This window comes from Lepisosteus platostomus, chromosome 1, assembly GCF_059453375.1.
Source record: "Lepisosteus platostomus isolate fLepPlt1 chromosome 1, fLepPlt1.hap1, whole genome shotgun sequence".
In the NCBI taxonomy this organism is placed as follows: Eukaryota; Metazoa; Chordata; class Actinopteri; order Semionotiformes; family Lepisosteidae; genus Lepisosteus; species Lepisosteus platostomus.
Window position 1 is genome coordinate 66,356,499 of NC_142611.1, and position 18,391 is coordinate 66,374,889.

The window sequence follows — 18,391 nt, forward strand, 5'->3', positions numbered from 1 at the left end:
CCTGAAAAATGTCCGTGTTTATGGCTGTCAGTAGTGACCGTGTACGACCACCCTTAACTAAAATAATTAGTTTTATGTGCACGGTCAATTCCAGAGCACGTGCGCGAATCCGTAGTTTAGGACTAAGGACTAATTCCCGTGCGGCATGCAAGCCTCTCTAGATTTGGACGCATGTATTAATTCATGCTCCACGCATCACGTTTCCAAACCTGAAAGTTTATGTTCAACGTATTTGGGTACATTGGCAATTCTCTCAGCGTGTTGGTGGAGGGTGGAATCGAGCGAGCACTTAATACTATCAGTACGTGCCAATAGCGTCTTCTCCCTTGAAGAACCACCCAACTAAAGTTTGTTACTGCTCATCTCAAGAACTGGCTGTAACTAAGGACTACAATTCCCAGCAAACCCTACTCGTGTCGCCTCTGAGCTGCGATTGGCTGGCGGGTCTTATTAGTACGTTATTAGTCACCCTAGTTGCTCCGTCGTAGCGGGAGGGGGTGGTGTGAATGAGTTTCGGCCAATCGGCAGCTTTCTGTTCCAGTTTACTCCGTTCTGATTGGGCAAAGCCAGGCCAATGCAGTGTATCGCTCGCACCGGTTCGCTCCTCCGTCGCCGACTGGTCGGTGGGTTTTATCGTTGTCGCCGGGCTATGGAGGGGGTTTTGCACAAGTGGACAAACTACTTATCGGGTGATTCATTATTAATTAATAAGTAGCTCGAAACCTCTCGAAAAAGTATTAAATCTTAGCGTGCTGTCTTATTAGTGAAAGACTGTCAGGTGAAGGCGAGTCTTGAGGCGATGCGGTCAGTCTTAACAAGTTTTGTCGGTTCATTCGGCCAAAAGCATCTTTGTAAACGTAGCATAGCTGTTCGGTAGCAGACTGAATTTAACATTCATGTGCGTGCGCACTTGTGAGCTGTACTAAAACTCTTAGATATTTTTACATCGTTTTCTGGTTTAGGTTTTGTTTCGCTTATTTCAAATGTCTGCGCATTCTCACTTCAGCTGTAACAAAGTTATAGTTAACGGCGAACTTCTTTTTGTTTTTTTGTTTTCCGTGAACATAACGTATAACGGCCATCCACTTCATGGAGGCTTCGATCGAGCCATATTTCCAAACCACTGAGTCGCACCTTCACTGTATTTCAGAGGAATCTCCTAATTTTTTCATCTAGCTTCCTTCTGGATGCGTCACGGGTTTGTGAAGGGGGAAGAAAAGTTTCATCTCTCCTGCGTTAAACCGAAGCGTTTTAAATATAAAAAAAAACTAATACGAGCGTTGAATTTGTTTTACTTATACTTCCTTTTAAAAATTGACGCTTTTAAGTTTTTTTTCCTCCCTTTTTAGTGCGTAAAAGTGCTTGATTTGTTGTTTTTAAAGAGCTCTTTGATATCAGCTTCTCAGTACAGTAGATACAGTATCCGTACGCCGGTGAGCTACTGCTTCACACGTGGAAAATGTGAAGGTTGACTGTTATTGGTCAGTGCTTTAACTTAGACTTGGTTAAACTTGAAAGGGTTCGCGTTTGTGTTGCAGAACGGGGAAAAAAAACAACCTCCACTTAACTGTAAGTGATCATGACCTTCATGACAGTTGCTGCTGCTCAATAAGTTGCTTCCCCAGGTTGTAGTGAACGGCTAGCAGGTCGTCTCGTCGGCACAACGCTACGGGACCAGGGTAGCTTTCAGAGCCGGAGTGTGTCCCAGCTCCTCTCGTGTTGCTTCTAATAGTCGTTCAAAATAATTCAGCTGGAGGTTCGGTTATTAAAACCCATCGGACTAGTAACTGTAGAACAAGTGGCCTCCATCAGTGTCCCACCCACCTCTCTCATGTCATGTTAATTCTGATGTCTTTTATCTTTATCCCGAGTTCAATATCTGCTGTGGTCCAGAGTCTGGCCCCGTTTCTCAATCCCAATCCTTTTCTCCCTCTCTTGCTTCTGCGGGGTGAAGGGTGGCAGCCCCGCTACTTCGTCCTGGACGGGACGATCCTGTCCTACTACGACTCCCTGGAGGACGTGGGGAAGGGCAGCAAGGGGAGCATCAAGATGGCGGTGTGTGAGATTAAAGGTAGGTGGTGCTGCCGCACCCTTCTTGATGGACACACCGTGGGCCACTTTCCCTCGCGGGAAGAGCATTGTTTCGAGATGGGGGGGGGATCGGATCTGCTCGACCTTGTGACCCCTGGCTGGGCCCATGATTCCTTTCTCAAAGCTCCCTTTCCTTCGTGGTTTGCTGGACTCATAAGAAAGGGTTAAATATGACTGGCAGGGCATTGGCTGCTGGTGGCCTACTGCTGCTTTTTTATTGCTTGCCTCTGTGGCTGCAGGTAAACCATAAAGGTAGCATTTTAGCACGTGGGTCTGCTACAGCAGATAAGAATTGATCGGCAGTACAGTAATGTGCAGACCTGCAGCCCTTTGGTGGTGATGGTGCTGTTCACTAGCAGAGAAAATGTCTTGAAATATCCATAGTGTTACTGATTCATTTAATAATAATTCCTTGCGCTTCTGGAATGCTTTTTGGACACTCCACTCGAGGTGCTTTTTAGGCAATAGGGACTCCCCTCCGACACCACTAATGTTCAGCATCCACCTGGATGATGTGTCAGTACTCTCACTGCACATCAGCTATCAGTGGGGAGGAGAACAGAGCGATGAAGGCAGTTCAGAGATGGGGATTATTGGGAGGCCATGATTGGTGAAGGCCAAGGAGAAATTTTGGCCAGGGCACTGGGGTAAAACCCCTACTCTTTTCAAGATGTGCTCTGGGATTTTTAATGACCACAGAGTGTCCATACCTTGGATCTATGTCTCATATGAAGGACGGCGCCCTTTTACAGTATAGTCTCCCCATCACTGCACTGGGGCATTAGGACCCATATAGACTGTAGGGTGTTCGCCCTCTACTGGCTTTACTAACACATCTGATCAGCTGATGTGTGGTGAGCGTTCTGGCGCACTATGGCTGCCGTCCCATCATCCAGGTGGATGCTGCACATTGGTGGTGGTGTAGGGGAGTCCCCATTACCTGTAAAGCGCTTTGAGTGGAGTGTCCAGAAAAGTGCTTTATAAGTGTAAGCTATTATTATTATTATTATTATTATTATTATTATTATTATTATTATTGCAGCAACCTTAGCTTTCCCAGGAGGTCTCCCATCCAGGTACTGAAGAGGCTCGAACCTGCTAAGCTCCAGTGGGCTGCCAGTTGTAGGGTGATAGAGCTGCTGGCTACATTCAGGCTACAACAAAATGCTTGCAGAAAATGCTCTGAAAGTTAGGAAGAGCAAGGCGATTGGATCATAGAACTGGGGGGATAGCTTAATATATTGCATGGCTTTTTCTTATCGACCCCCTCCAGCCCCCTCCCTGGTTTTCTGTTACTTGATTGTTAGCAAAGAAGGGGATCTTGTAGAGGGCTTACATTGCCAGTGGCTTCAGACTAGTGCAGGAGGCTTACTTATGGACCAATTGAGTCTTTATTAAGTGAATTTAACCCTTCTGTCGCTGCTGAGGTGAGGAGACCTGCAAGTGCTGCTGAACTGCCCCCGGCGACCCTCTAGGAGCAGAGCTGATCATGTAGGAGTCAGACGCAGGTCTCTTCCAGCGTTCCTACCATTAGCTTCAGGACGTGGCTGCGATTTAAGGCCATGGTCCCGTGTTTCTCTCCAGTGCACTCGACGGACGGCACGCGGGTGGACCTGGTGATCCCCGGGGAGCAGTGCTTCTACCTGCGGGCCCTGACGGCGGGCGAGAGGCAGAGGTGGCTGGTCGCCCTCGGCACTGCCAAGGCCTGCCTGGCGGACAGCCGGACAAAGAAGGAGAAAGGCAAGGTCACGGGGGAACTGCAGCCCGGTGGCGCAGCCCGGGGTATTCGAGCGCCACAGCCGAGGGAGTCGGGCAGAGCTCGGCCACCTGCACTCTTCCTTTCAGCTCCAGCGCAAGTCTGTGTCTCAGCTCCTCCGTAATTATTACAGCGACCTTCTGCACTTGGGTAAATTAACCAGTCAATGGGCTGGAAATACCAAAATCCTGTAGTGTGGACTGAGTTAGGCGATGGGATGCTTTGTGATGGGGCACACAGAGCTGAGATGGGTCAGAAGAATAGTCAGAGAGGCCATTTGCCCCATCTAGCTCAGCTGCATACCTTTCCCATCAGGAACATTTCCCCAGGGATCTCATCCAGCTGTCTCTTGAATAAAGAGCCAGGGTATGTCCTTGTCAGTGTGGCTGGCCAGCTTTTTCCATACTGCCACAGCCTGCTGTGCGAAGGAAAACCTCCTGCTCTTGGTTTTAAATGTGCTTCCTTACATACTGTACACTAGTGTGCACTGGTGTCCGGTGCCTAATCCGCAATGGCTCATTATCAGAGGTGCCAGGCCAGGAGAGAGGCCTCCGATCGGAGCTGATGAGCTTGTGGGAAGCCGCGTGGGGGGACGGCTTCGTCTCTGGGAGGAGAAAAGATATCTGTGGGGAGGCAGTATTGGTTGTGCCAGTGGGATACAGGGAGGCGGTGTGGAGGGCCGCCAACTTCACAGCAGGAGGCAGTGGGCTCCTCTGAGCCACGTGTGAAGCCTGAGTCAGTGTCTTCCCTGCGCAGAGCTGAACGAGGCCAGCCAGAGCTTGAAGGGGAAGATGTCCGAGCTGCGGCTGTACTGTGATCTGCTGATGGAGCAGGTCCACAAGATCGAGCACTCTGTCCAGCCCGGGGAGGGAGGCACGCTGCCAGACACACAGGTATCTTGCCAGCACCACTCGCCCTTCCCAATTTGCCCTGTATTGCTTTATAACCCAGGAGTGGCGCTGTCTTTAAAAAGCCCAGCTGCTGATCAGCAATGACATGATAAGAGCTCTAGTAGCACCTACTGCTGATCCGTGCCAGAGGAAAGACTCATGGCGTGGATTCAGTTTAAGAAAGCTCTGCCACAAATTGTAGAACAAGTTGAAAGTGGGGGGGAAAAAACCTGAAAAGCAAATTGATTGCCGCTGTGTTTTTGCCTTTATCTAACTCCATGTTGCTCACTATCAAAACCACAAAAACAAATCCCCATGTTAGGTTTAAGTCAGGGGCAGGGAGAAGAGACGGGGCTCTCGCAGTCTGATGGTATTGACCCGTGAGTCTCGGCTCTGGCCAGGACTCTGTGATGAGGGCAGTGGCATTGCTCAACAGCCTGGCTAATCAGACCTGTTGACAGCAGGGGACACGACTCCAGTCCTGGAGGGGCCAGGAGGCTTCTGCTTTTCTTTCCACTTCAGAACTTGATCAACTCATTGAACCGATTTGCTGCACTGGACCGAAGTTGTTCAGACACTGGAGATTTAAAGACACCAGCAAAACCTGTTGGACTGCAGCCCCTGAGGAGCCGAGTCGAGCTGCTCTTTAAGGAAGGAAGGCGTGACAGGCAACAGGGTCTCTTTTAATAAGTATTTTTGTTTTAAACCAACAAAAACATTCTGCGTCCGATACCCATTAAAGTAATGTTACAGAACATGTACATTTCAGGTGTGTTGTGTTACCTGTGAAGGATGAAAAGGTAAAATGCAAAACTTGCAATCCCCTTCCCAGGTCCCTCCTCAATGTCCCCTCAAAAAAAAAAAAAAAAAGAAGTCAAACTTAGAGAAGGAAAGTTAATTTTGCTAAAACGGTGGCACTGTGGCTAAGGATCTGCGCCTGTGGCTCGAAGGTTGCCGGTTCAAATCCCACGGCCGGCAGAGGAATCCTACTCTGCTGGGCCCCTGAGCAAGGCCCTTAACCCCAACTGTTCCAGGGGTGCTGTACAATGGCTGACCCTGCGCTCTGACCCCAAGCTTCTCTGTGTCTCAGGGAGAGCAAGCTGGGGCATGCGAAAAGACAAATTCCTAATGCAAGAAATAGTATATTCTTGTTTATAATATGCCAATATTCGAATGTGGCTAATAAAGTGATCTTATCTAAGGCTCTAGAAAGCATAAAGAAGAGTGGCAGGCCAGTCCTATCAGCTCTACCGGGCCACTCCTGTGTACCACTGAGGGCGAGCCTGGGAGAGAGGGGGAGGACAATGGCTGTGATATCAGCTTGCGTTAGATAGTGGAGCTGTGAGCCAGCACCATGTCACCCCTCTGACATTCCTGAAGAAGGAGACGACTTTCTTCGACCCCCTTCCTTTCTCGCGCCGAGATTGTGGCATTGTTTTGTAGAGGCGTCATGTGGTTTCGCATTTCCCTCTCTCGTAAAGGCACTTAAATGTTTTTCCTCAGCTGGGCCGAGGCCATCATGAAAAGAATAGTTCTGTGGAACTCGATAGGCCCTGGGTAAATACTGTAACTGACAGCGCAGGCCTCCGGGCGTCCTGTGGCAGGACTTGGGCACGCACACTGCTGGTGCTGGGCTTGGGCGGACACACAACGGAAGTCACTCCTTGTTCCCACATGCAGTGACACTCTCTGTTAAGTGGGTGGGGGTCCTGCACTGCTTATATGGGAAGGCCTGTCAAGTTGATTAACGCTAAAGGACATTGATCTAAAGGAAATGTACAAATATATGCTAACATGGGTCTCTGTTCTTTCTTTCTATGTACTTTGTGTGTGTGTCCAATGGCCAAAATATTAGGAACCCACAGTCGAACAAGGGACTGGTCTTCGGCAGAAAGAACTGGTGTGTGTCGGAAAGGAATCCGATAACCTGTAGCTCAGTCTTCTCTCAGTTTTCCAGCACTGCAATGTTGAGGGGGATGAATATCAATTGAATTGCATCAGTTGCTCTAGTTTTCAATAGGATTCAACAAACAGGACGTGGATTGTTCTGCACAGGACATGCAATGGAAATCTGTCTCCTGCTCCTCAGGCCAGTTGTACTGCCACTGAGAGAGCAGCCATTACCTTCCCTGGGATCCTACAAATGTCATGGCCTACAAACGGCTGCTGTCATGTGCTCTGGTGTCTTTCCCTGTCCAGACCATGACGGATGCGTCCTCCCTGCTGAAGGAGACCTGCAACCAATTTGTGGGCGTCCTGGAAGACTGCATGCGCATCTCCAGTAAGCACATGGCTCCTGAGCTCTGCCACCTGTCACCTCCGGACTCCCCCGCCATGATGGTCTGTCCCAGCCAGCACCATTCACGACGGGCAAGTACCATCTCCAGGGAGGGTGTTCCAGTGTAGTTTGTTGAGCTTTTAAGAAAAACCCAAGGAAAAGATTCACCTTTAGGTCTGCTTACTTCCTGTGACAAATCGGTGTCCTTCAAGGAGGCAAACGGTCTTTTGCATTAATCTAGTTTCAGTATTTTGCGAAGCATTTTAAGCAGACCCTGTTTCATTTAACACTGTAAACACTAAAAGTCTATGCATTCTCTTGGAATATGCACAAGCACAGAGTTGTTAAAATATAGTTCAAGTAGGGAGCTGCGTCAGCATGCATAGGCTGCAAAGGAACAAGTAAAGGTATATTCCATGCTGAAAAGAGAAGAAAAACGCAACGTTTCGGCTGTGGAGCCTTCTTCGGGTGTGGTGTTCAAATATTTCATGCACAATGAAGCAGTTCCTGCCCTCTCCACTGGCTCTGCTGTGTAGTGTAGGTGATGGTGCAGAGTGACTGCTTTGTGCTGCTCGATGTGTGTGGTGGATGAAGTGCGTCCCCACCTACACAGAAAGCCCTTCGGAATAGTGAAAAGGAGGTGGGAAAGCATTGTGCAAAGGCAAGGAATTTATTCAAATAAAATGAAAAGTAGGTTGCTTTTTAGATGAGAGCACCTGTAAGCTCCTGTGTTACTCTGTAGTCATTGAGCTCTGCAGGGAGCGGCGTGTGCACTGTAGAAAACAGGAAAAACAGCTGACCTGCAGAGGTTTCAACTTACAAAGCAAAAGCACACGTTGCCCAGTTAGAGCTCTGTTAAGTTTTTTGCAGCCTCAATGGCCTCTCCTCTGGTCACTTACCTCCGGTCACGGCCGTAACTCTCGTTGTCGCGCTCTTTCAGGTGAAGAGGTCAGTGAGCCACACGGGTGTGGTCACGCCAGACAGGTGAGTCCGCCTCGCAGAGCTCCTGTGTTTCTGCCCGAGGCTCGTCCACGTATTCAGGCGAAACAAAAACTCGGGTAGTCTAGAGAAATTCCCCACATCACTAGAAAGAGTGAGGTAGATCCGAGCATGGCATTTTTTAATACTGGGGGAAAAAACGGGCCGGCTGTTGATGCTAGTAGGGAACTGCGTCAGCATGTGTAGGCTGCAGAGGAACAGAGCAAGGTTTATTCCCTGCAGCGTGGACTAAACTGTTCCCACCTTAAAAATCAGTGGGAGCCAAGATGTAAAGTTGCAACACAAAAGAACGCCCGAGAGATCAGACTTCCCAGAGAAAACAAATCAACTTTATTATACCCAAAAAAAACCAGGGAGGCAGAGGTGCACATTAATATTCCACCTGGAAGGGGAAAGACCAGAAGAAAAACAAAACCCAGACAAACTGATAAGCTAGAACCGGAAAAACAAATGGTGGTCGTGCTTAACAACGTGTCTGTACCAAAAAAAAAGTCTTCCGCGTCCTACCCATCTCTACACTAACGACCCAAACTAAAGGCAAAAACAGAAGAGCACACGTCTTTCTCCCATCCCTAAAACACCACTCAGCTAACGTTGTTCACCATCACGGATCTCTGCGTTTTCCCCTTTTAAATGTTTCCGCCTCATTTGCTTAATGTATTAATTGGCAGAACCTGGAGAAAAAAAGAGAAAACAATTAGGGAAAATAACTCTCTCAACTGAGGACAATAATATAAACCTTGCTCCGTTCCTTTGTAATTCTTTATTCCAGTCAGGCAGTGGCATGAAAGGCCATCGCGTGTCTTCGTGCTTGGCGATCGGAGATCGGGGTGCCGTGTCTGGTCGGTCCCGGTGTGTGCCCGCAGTGGGTTACTGATCGCTGTGTTGGGGGGGGGCTTGGCGGGCTGGTTTTCGGGCAGGCTGGCGAGGGCGATCAGCCCGCAGCTGGAGACGAGGGACGGCGAGACGGTGATGAGGAACCTGGAGCAGATGGCGGCGTGCCGAGCCCAGAGGCGGGCCATCCTGCGGTCGGACAGCGAAGGCGCAGCGGCCCCGCTTCCCGAGGGCCCGGAGGGTGAGCGCCCCAGCCAGCCGCGCGCGTAGGCCTCCCCGAGGAAAGCCTAGATGTGCGCTTCTAGTGCGTCTTCCTGGCGGGATCAGTGGATGTGTATCGTAGGAGAAATCCAGCCTCTAAAACTGCTGTTCGCTTCTGAGCGGCCGTCTGTCTGCTTGTGTTTCAGAAGGGTTCTTCGCTGTCAGGGCCGTCCCAGAGGCCCCAGGGAAGGAGAACGGACACTGATATCGGGGGGTCCCCCTCCCCCCGCCCCCTCCCCAGCTCTCGGAGCCCTCAGGTTACTGGGCCGTCCTGCTGGGCGTGGTGGGAGGAGGAGAAGGAGGAAGAGGGGAGTGGGCTAGCTCAGGATACAAGGACCTTTTGACCCAGGACAAAGAACGGGGAGGCGATCGTCCTTGTTGGGGAGAGCTTGGCGCCCCAGTTCCAGGCTCATCCTAGAGCTGGTGCGAATGGGGACCTGAGCAGACTGGAAAGGAGTGTGGTTTCAGTCCCTAATACTGGGGACCACAGCAGCGTTTTTAAATACTTTGATCTTAGTATTAAAATATTAAGTACATGAAGATGCAACCAATACCCTTGTAATCCTAAGGTACAGCGTATCACACCCTTCCCTTTCAGAGGGCTTGTTCTACCTAAATATTTTTCTTACACTACACCAGAAAGTCCCTGCTCAATGAATCAGAGGTACTGCATTTTTGTATGTTTGTCATTAATGTCTGTTGTCTGGTGTGCCACGCTCTTTAATTTACGAGGAGCGCTTACCACTGGAATGTGGGAGATCGTGTTATATTTGAAAGTGCCACAAGAGGGCAGCATGACCTTTATATAGTTCTGTCGTTTTCATTGGAACAGCCGTTAACAAATCAAACTTTCTAATTTAATACTTTAATTAAGGAGTCTCCAGCTAATGTTTCCTTCTTCCCTTGTTCCTGCTTAGAGGATGCTTTATACCAGTAGGATGATTTATAGAAACAATAGGGGCCAGAAATTCCTTATAACTTGCTTAGAATGTTATAAAATGATTTTTTTTTTAAAAAAATTGAAGTTTGAGTACACAAGTCAAAGAATTTATTCAGTCCCAGTCATTGTAAGGGCTGGTTTTGCCGAACAGGAGTCAGACTGGTGAATCACAGTACTATCCATCTCGGATCTCCCGTCTGGAATTATTTTTTTTCGGCCATCCGTATCGGATCCGTCCATCATCGGTTATCGCTGGTGAGGGTGATGGAGCCCCAGAGCACAGGGGAGCAATGCAGGACTCCACCCTTGATGGGACACCAGTCTGTCACAGCTTATTAGATCCACAGATGTTATTTTTAAGTTGGCACGCAGATAGAAGTGTATTCATTAGTTACACTGCAAAATGACTACATGGATATCGGATTGCGTGCCCTGTTTCTTTTTTCTGTGTGTAGAATAGCAATACAAACTGCAGGGGAGGGTTACTGCAGTGTTAGTCATCTTCTGCCTAAGACGTGGGATTGATTATGTGAGCAAGACATGTAGGTCTGATGGCTTTCCGAGAGACGGGGAAGTAGATGATGTGTGATCTGTTTCGGGTTTTGTGACCTGCAGGCCCTTGTGCGCGAGCACTTGATGCCAAAAGACAGAAGGGATTTGAGAGAATATTTACAATGTATCAGTGTAGGCAAGTGTATTAACTCTACTGCAGTAGTAAGACTCTACTGCATTATCTTATTGTAGAGTTTGCCCAACGTGAGCACCCCAGCTCCTATCATTGGATTTTACAGACGCGCCTGCAGTATGTAAAACCTGACATGGAGTCGGTGGCTATGCATTGGGAGTCTTCATCTCTGTCCGTGGAGCTTCTGTCCAGCTTCTTTCTGGATGGCCAAGCCTGCGTCTGGAGGCAGCACGTCGAGGTGGTGCCCGAGTTGTGCTTGGGCGTACTTTCTTTGGGGTGAGGGGTTTGATTAAGAGTGTCATTGAAGGATGTGCCCTGTGTCGCATGTCCACATGCGTGTTGAACCCTGAAACGTTCAGCATGCGTGTTTGCTCTTTGGTCTGTGAGTTTAGAATGTGTGCCTGAATGGCGCGTACATTTCAATGAAAGTAGCATTTATAACGCTATCCGATTGTTTTGTATATGACGATAATAACATTAATAAAGTATATATTTTTCAGCAGCAAACCTGGGCTGGGACCTATTTTGTAATCATGCCTGGCAGTGGGTGGGCGAGAGGAGGTTAATGGTTTTATTTCAATGTTCCACTGCTGAAAACGCAATGATTCCTGCTCGTCTCCCGGAAGGATGTGAAAACTCCTTTTCAGATGCCGATCTGCTCAGGCGGGTTAAGACGTCGGTGGCTGTTGTCTGGGCTAGTGTGCTTGGGAGCAGAGGGCAGAAACTGTTCTGGCAGGAGACACAGCCTTGTTCCTTCAGCGCTGCGAGGCCCTGCTGCAGTTTTGAGCCTGGTTCAAGTGTTATTTTTGGTGACAGTGGCGGCGGCGACAGAATGAGCTCTTAGTCTTAACCGAGGCTTCTCAGTGGGATCGTGTCTGTCGATAATTGCGACGGGGTTATGGTCCGCAAGGCGCGGAGCCGCTCGGGGTGATGGGAAGGCCTTTGACTCTGCTCCAGGCGTGGGTCCTGGTCAAGGAGGCTGGCATGTGTGGTGCACATGTTCCGTCTCACTCCACCCTGAGGTCTGGGGCAAAGCAGCACGGCTTTTCTTTTTGCCCAGACACACACGCTTCCCAGATTAGCCAATTTACTGCTTTTTTTTTTTTACCTCCTTCCTGCGGCCCTGCTCCTCTCCCTCTCCCTGTTACCCGCCTCCTTTCTCCTCTACCTGCGATCCGCCTCTCTCCGTTACCCGCCTCCTTTCTCCTCTACCTCTACCTCCTCTGCTGAAGGAACAGCCTCCCTCCCTCTTAACTGTGCCACCTGAAAAAAGATCACAGGATTTTTTCCAGGTTCCCGTTTGTTGTTGGTCTATGTCTTTTTGTCACTGAACACGCACCTGGTGGGGGGTCTAGCGTCTGTGCTTGCTGTTCTAAGCCCATTATGCTGGACACCTCTTTTTCCATTAACAGCTTAATGAAGAGTAATGGTAATAAATATGCTGGAAACAACGTAGCAAGCAGAAATGTGCCATTGTGACCAACTGGTTGTCGGCCCACTCTCTGACTCACTGCATTTTCCATTGGTTTAGTCTCTTCTCTATTTTTTGTGTGCAAAATTCTATTGTTCTGGCTGGAAGAAGGTTCCTTTTGTAAAATTATTCTCTGCTTAACTAACACATTCTGGCTGCATGTTTTTAAATTTTATTTTCATGTGTGTCAGTGCTGGAGACAGAGGTCTGGACCCCCCAGAGCTGCTCTGCATTGTACCTTAAAATAAAAAGTTAGTATGCCCCCACAACCCACCACACAGCCTCTCACTCACACACAACGGGAAGGCCTTTTGAAATCGACAGACTAGCAGCTTCTTTTGTTTTAAATAGTTTTATCTCCCTCTTCCTGCCCGGCTTGTATTTACCCTTTTTTTATAATGTAATGAATTTTTTTTTTTTGCCCTATTCTGTTGAACATTATATATAAAATCTGAGAGGGGAGAGAGAGCACTTTTTTTTTTCTTGGCCAAGTATCAAGAGAATATTATTTTTTTGTGCCTGCCACAGAGTTATTTTAATTTCTTCAGGATATTAAATAAACATTTTGCAGAAACCCAGGCAGCACGCAGCCTGCCAGCACTGGGGTAATTTTCGCTTTATTGGGAAGCACTCTGGTCAGGTTTGGGGTCCGCGCTGGCGCCACTTGGTGGAGAACTTCAGAACCACCACACTCTCCGCCTGGCCTCTGCCAACTGCTCTTGTTCACTTTTCCAGCTTCCCCCCCCCCCCTGCTTTTTTTTTTAAATCCCTCGCCTTTTTAAAATGTTCCTAGGAAGTCTTTAGTGGGTAGCTTTTTTTAAAGGTTTGGGCAATACGTCAGTTGAATACCATGAAATACCAGATTGGGACGACCGGTTTGTTTTTTTTTACTCTTTTTTTTAAGTAAGCATTTTTTTGTAGGTTCCATATAAAATGTATGCATGCATTTATAATATACACGCAGAGAGAGGCATTAAAAGGCAGCACGAGTATTGGAATCAATGGGACTTGTGCTTTTAAAGCCTCTCAGTATATCTGTGTTCATACAGTACCTTAACCCTTCAGTGGTTTTGTTTTAAGCTTTTAAATGGTCCAGTTCCAGTTGCATGTTTTCTTATTTTGAGTACATTTGTATCGATGTTTCTGCAACAAAGGAAATCGTGCTTCATCCCTAATGCTTGTACAAGACTAGGCAGCTCGGAAATCTCGGAACGGATCGATCTGCCCCACAATGGGAGTCTGACTCGCAGAAGCTGAGTTTCCTTCTCCTGTCCCACTGGTTTCTTTCCTCGGCTCCTCCAGCGTGGAGAGCAACCCCCCACCTCCTTAAAGAATGTGCCCCAGTCCACATGAAATGGGCAAACCAGTTTTTGTTTCTCGAGTCTCCCCAAGCACAAAGTGCCCCTTTCAGAGGAGGCGGCCTTTGATTCAGACTTTATGAGAAAATCACGTCTCTGCTTTATATAATTGGGGTGGGGGTACACCGCAGGAGAAAAATGTGCTGTCAGTTATCCCCCTGCACCCCCTCCTTCTCCCCTTCCCAAAACCCATGTGCTGTCAGATTGGGATTATTTATTTATTATTAACCACCCCCTTCCCCCTCCGCTCTCCCCGAATCTAAATACCGCTCATCTGGTCTCGTACTTCGCTGTGCCTGTTGTCACTCCTGGAATCTGCTGGGGATCCATTAATATTGTATACCCACCGGAGCTATGCAGGAGAAAACAATTCACAGATCGCCCTGTCCTTCTCCCTAAAATATCAGTCTCTTGTTTAGCTCATAATCCCCTGTCTCAAACAAAATGGTTTTTTTGGAAGGACTTTTTAATTTAATGGGTTTTTTTCAACAGGAAAAAAAAAGATGGATTAAGTTGAATTCCCACTGTAAATGTGATGCTGCATATTTTTCAAGCTGTCCCTGTTGTAGAAAGCAGCCACATTTCGCAACTAGGTAAAGGTGTTGTGTGTTTTAATTAGGTGAAAAAATAAGTCATTTTTAAAGAAGATGAAGAGGAGTAACTTTTGTGCTGTTCTTCCAGCCGTTTAGGATTTAAAGCTAGCTGGAGTAAGATGAGGGTTGCAGGGGTCTTGGTAGCACGTGTTTGCCGAGGCCTGTGGAAATCAGCAGAGATGAGCTCAGTCCATCAGAACGCAATAGTTTTGAAGCATCAGCCGTTTTAGAATGTGAACATGAAAGAGACGCACACTCCAGCCGGAGAAATTATTTTTGGCTTTTGCAACCTGATTTGGAAAAGGATCTCAAAGCATGCCCTGGTACATAAAGTCACAGATATAACTGTTGGCAGCCTACTGTATGTACTGAATCTGATTTATTATTATCGTTAAAAAAATTGTCAAAATATGTTCATCTGTCAGTGATGTGTCTTCTGAGTTTATTGAACACTCATTCATCCAGGCAAACAGTAGTTAAGATGTTGTAGTGAATTAATTCATTTAAGATGCAGGGCGCCAATGTGTTTTCTGTGCAGCTGTGTCCCCGAGAGAGGGAGAAGCTTTTAATCTGTACAGTGAATCAACTGGTAATTAGACCCAGTTAAGTCACTTGGAGCTCAGTATGAAACGGCAGCCAGAACAGGCTGTGGGCCCTCCTGGAATTGAGTTTGACAGCTCTGGCCTAGGCAGCAAAAACGCCAGCTACTGGTCTGTCTCGTGTCTCTCTTGAGTGCTGAGTTGGAGGGGGATAAGAAAGGGCTGTGGACAAGTCTGACTACTATCTGCTTATCGATCAGTGGATCTCGTCCAGCTGTTTGAAAGTCTCCAGTGTCTTAGCTTCGCCAACCCATCAGGGCCGTTTGCTCAAGGCACCCATCACCCTTTGAGTAAACAAAGAGCTTCCTTGTCTCTGTGGTGTATACCCATCCATCCATCCATCCATTTTCGAACCGCTTTCTCCAGTCCAAGGTTGCGGGGGAGACGGAACATATCCCACCATGCAACGGGCACAAGGCAGGGTATACTCTGGATAGGATGCCAGTCCATCACAGGGCAGACAGATACAAATATGGAGACACTCACACCAGAGCCAGATTTCCCAGAAGCCAATTAACCTACCAGCATGTCTCTGGACTGTAGGAGAACGCTGAAGCACCCAGAGGAGACCCACGCCAATGTGGGAAGAACATGCAAACTCCACACTGACAGCATCCCAGGAATTGAACCGGCAACCCCAGTGCTCCAAGGCTGCAATGCCGACCGCTGCGCAACTGTGCCACCTTCAAACAGATAATTATGTTGGAAAATGATTTGCTTTATTCGTCTATTAATTTAATCCTGGATCTTTTTGCCTGGTCACGTCTTTGTTCCTTAAGAGACTAATACTGCAGTGAACCCCATCACCCGCTTCAAAGGGCCTTGGCGGGAGACTCAGACCACAGTCAGCCACAGGCACGACTCTGTTCCTACTGCTCTTCAACTTCTAAACGCTTCTAACTGCCGAACTTCGAAAGACCAAAATGTCAGCTTGACATCTCCAGTCTGTCGAAAACCGGGCCGACGTGCCACACTTCTGTTCTCCCGCCTGAAAACAGAAACGCGAGAAAATTCGAGTCTGCCAGCCGGGGAAGCGCACGGAGGTTCCAAACTGCGAGCCGACGAGCTCTGCCCGGGCTCTGCGGCTTGACTTGTCGTCTTGCCTTCCCCTCAGCGGGGCAAGCGCACAGAAATACCGGGAAGAATCCTGAAAGAAGCGGTGGATGTATATTTTGAAGTGTCAGATTTAATATCCTTGACTGTGCGTCATGTTTTCTGGAAGCAATTTTTTTTCCTTTGGAGGAGTTGAAACAGGGGAATCCTTTTCTTTTTTCTTTCTTTCTTTTTTTTTTTTTTGCAGAGGAGAGTCCGCCCACAGCCTCTCCTCCCTTCAAAGAGGCAACTGCAGCGGCAGCCACAAGAAAAGGAAAATTTCCTCAAGCCCCCCGCTGGCTGTCACCCCCCCACCCCAACTCTCTGTTTATGTGTAACCAGCTCCTGCCCACCGGCTGGCTCTGACGGGAGGGGAGGGGGCTGAGAATCGCTGAACCGACCCTAGCAGATAAACCCCATCATTTTTCATGCAACATCAGGATTGGAATCAATAGGATGTGTTGTGCTTTTAATGCCTCTCAGTATATCTATCTGTGTTCATATAATACTTAACCCTTCAGTAGTTTTATTATATTTTCAGCCCTTAAATGATCCAGTACCACATGCTGGATACTTTCTGATTTTGAGTACATTTGTATTGGCATTTCTGCGTATAAACAAAGGAAATCGTGCTTCATCATTCCTACTGACTCACCCAGTGTCTTTCTGTATTATTGGTTGTACAAGACTCAGCAGCTTGTACTTTTTGAAACGGATCGATCTACCACACAATGGGGGTCTTAGAAGCTCTTCCATTTCGCAGGGAGCTGCTTTGTTTTCTTTCGGCTACGCCGCTAGTTTCATTGCTCTGGCCTGTTGCTTCCATCTGCCACCTGAAACAGTGGGGATAGAGGGGGCTGTGTGCCTCCATTTTCATTCAGGATTTCATGCAGATACTGCTGCCCTGGAGTCAGTCCAGAGACGAGCAACCAGATGCATTCTGGGACTTACGGCAATTACCCTGCTCTCACAGGTTGAAGGAACTGAAGGAGCTTTTTAGTCCTGAACAGAGGAGTCTACGAAGTGATCTGAACAAACTATTTCAAATCTACAAAGGGCTTGATGAAGACAACCCAGCGGACTTCAGCCAGTCAGAGTAAACCGTGAAACTCGAACCAGAGGATACAAGTGGAAACTATATGGAAGCGCAATTGAGACTGAGAACTGGAGGCACTTTTTCATGCAAAAGATTGTGGGAGTCTGGAGCCTCTCAGCCACAAAATGCTGAAGCTCTCACCCTGTCGTCTTTCAAGAAACAGATGCATCAATTAACTTCCAGAGAGGCTTGATGGGCTAAATAGCCTCCTCTCATCTGAAGCCACTGTTACATGCTTGTGATTAAATTCGAAGCACAGATTAGTGAAATGGGAAGTGAAAAGGAAGGGGAAAAGACCTCACCAGCACTTCAATGAGTGAATTTTGCAGTTGGCTCAGCCCTGACCCACGCACTGTCGTTCTGTATTATTAGCGTTTGTAGTTTTTCGCCTCAGTCATCATGGTCACTCTGTGCCAGGCGTACGCACAAAATCAGAAGCTCTGAATCAGAGGTGGTATCCTTTATTTTATAGTAGGTATTCTTCAATTACAAAATCTAGGGAATAACATTCCACCCAGTAGAAATCCAAGCTTTTGGAACTGATGGAAAATTTTAAAGAAAATGTAAGCTAGGTGACTCACGCATAAAATGTGTGATCTCTGCCGATGGTAAAAGTGGAAGACCTTTGCTCCTATGATCAGTCTATTGATTTGTGGTTGATGCTGAACGGGCCAAGAGGTGGGCTTCAATGACACGTCTTTATGGTCGACTTCTTGAAGTTCCAAAACACGGCAGGTTCAATTATAGTATTAGGCAGCTGCCAAGACTGTCAGATTCCCAATCCATGCAGAAGCCTCTCCTGGTGACCATTGCTGTAATTGCTGTGCATGTGAGCTGCAGTGTTAGCACTGTCCCCATGCATCCCTTTAACCTTTCCAGTTCTACAGCTTCTTGGAGCTTGTCACTTCTGATGTGTTGCTCCCCCCCCCCCCATTCATGTGAGAGTGCCTCCCCCACCACCGGCTCACCCCAGCTGTCTTACTTTTTCCTTGTATTGCCCCAAGCACTTCCGATCCTCCTCTGCAGCCAGGCTGAGCACCTGGACACACCCTGTCCCTTTGTCCCCGTCTCACGCCCTGACCCCGCCACCTGTCCTCAGGCTGCAAGGCAAGCCTGAGTGTGTGACCCTTAAAGCTCTGCTCGGGTCTCTTCAATGGAGCCCATTGTGTCTGGGCCAGGTCACAAGTGTGGGCCAATTACTGGGGAGAGGCTGGGGGAAGACTCTCATTCCAAAACTTCTGCCCTCTAGGCCCAGGCCCAGAGGAGGAGATCTGGTCACGTTTCGTTACTGCACATGGGAGATTCAGAAGAGCCCTCAGCCACAAAACCCTTCGTGGCTTCATCTGCCAGTCCATGTTGCACTGTCAGCAGGTTTTCCTGTGAGGTGGAGCGCGCTGGTCACTTTGTGTTTTCAATAATTCATGGTGAGACGTTGGGACTCAAAGGGG

General features: G+C 48.1%; 1 protein-coding gene across 2 annotated transcripts; it reads left to right on the forward strand.

Moving 5' to 3' along the window:
• The first annotated feature begins 488 nt into the window (after nt 1-488).
• LOC148678509 (pleckstrin homology domain-containing family A member 3-like) lies at nt 489-11,241 on the forward strand. Of its 2 annotated transcripts, XM_088633677.1 has the most exons (8): nt 489-623; nt 1,955-2,071; nt 3,676-3,831; nt 4,604-4,740; nt 6,937-7,107; nt 7,956-7,999; nt 8,935-9,089; nt 9,256-11,241. In XM_088633677.1, the coding sequence occupies exons 1-8, from the start codon at nt 575-577 to the stop codon at nt 9,312-9,314; spliced, it is 888 nt and encodes a 295-aa protein (XP_088489803.1). In that variant the 5' UTR covers nt 489-574; the 3' UTR covers nt 9,315-11,241. The 2 variants fall into 2 exon arrangements, with proteins under 2 accessions (XP_088489803.1, XP_088489802.1); XM_088633676.1 differs by lacking the exons at nt 8,935-9,089; nt 9,256-11,241 and having other exon boundaries at nt 560-689; nt 6,937-7,993.
• The last annotated feature ends 7,150 nt before the right edge of the window (nt 11,242-18,391 follow it).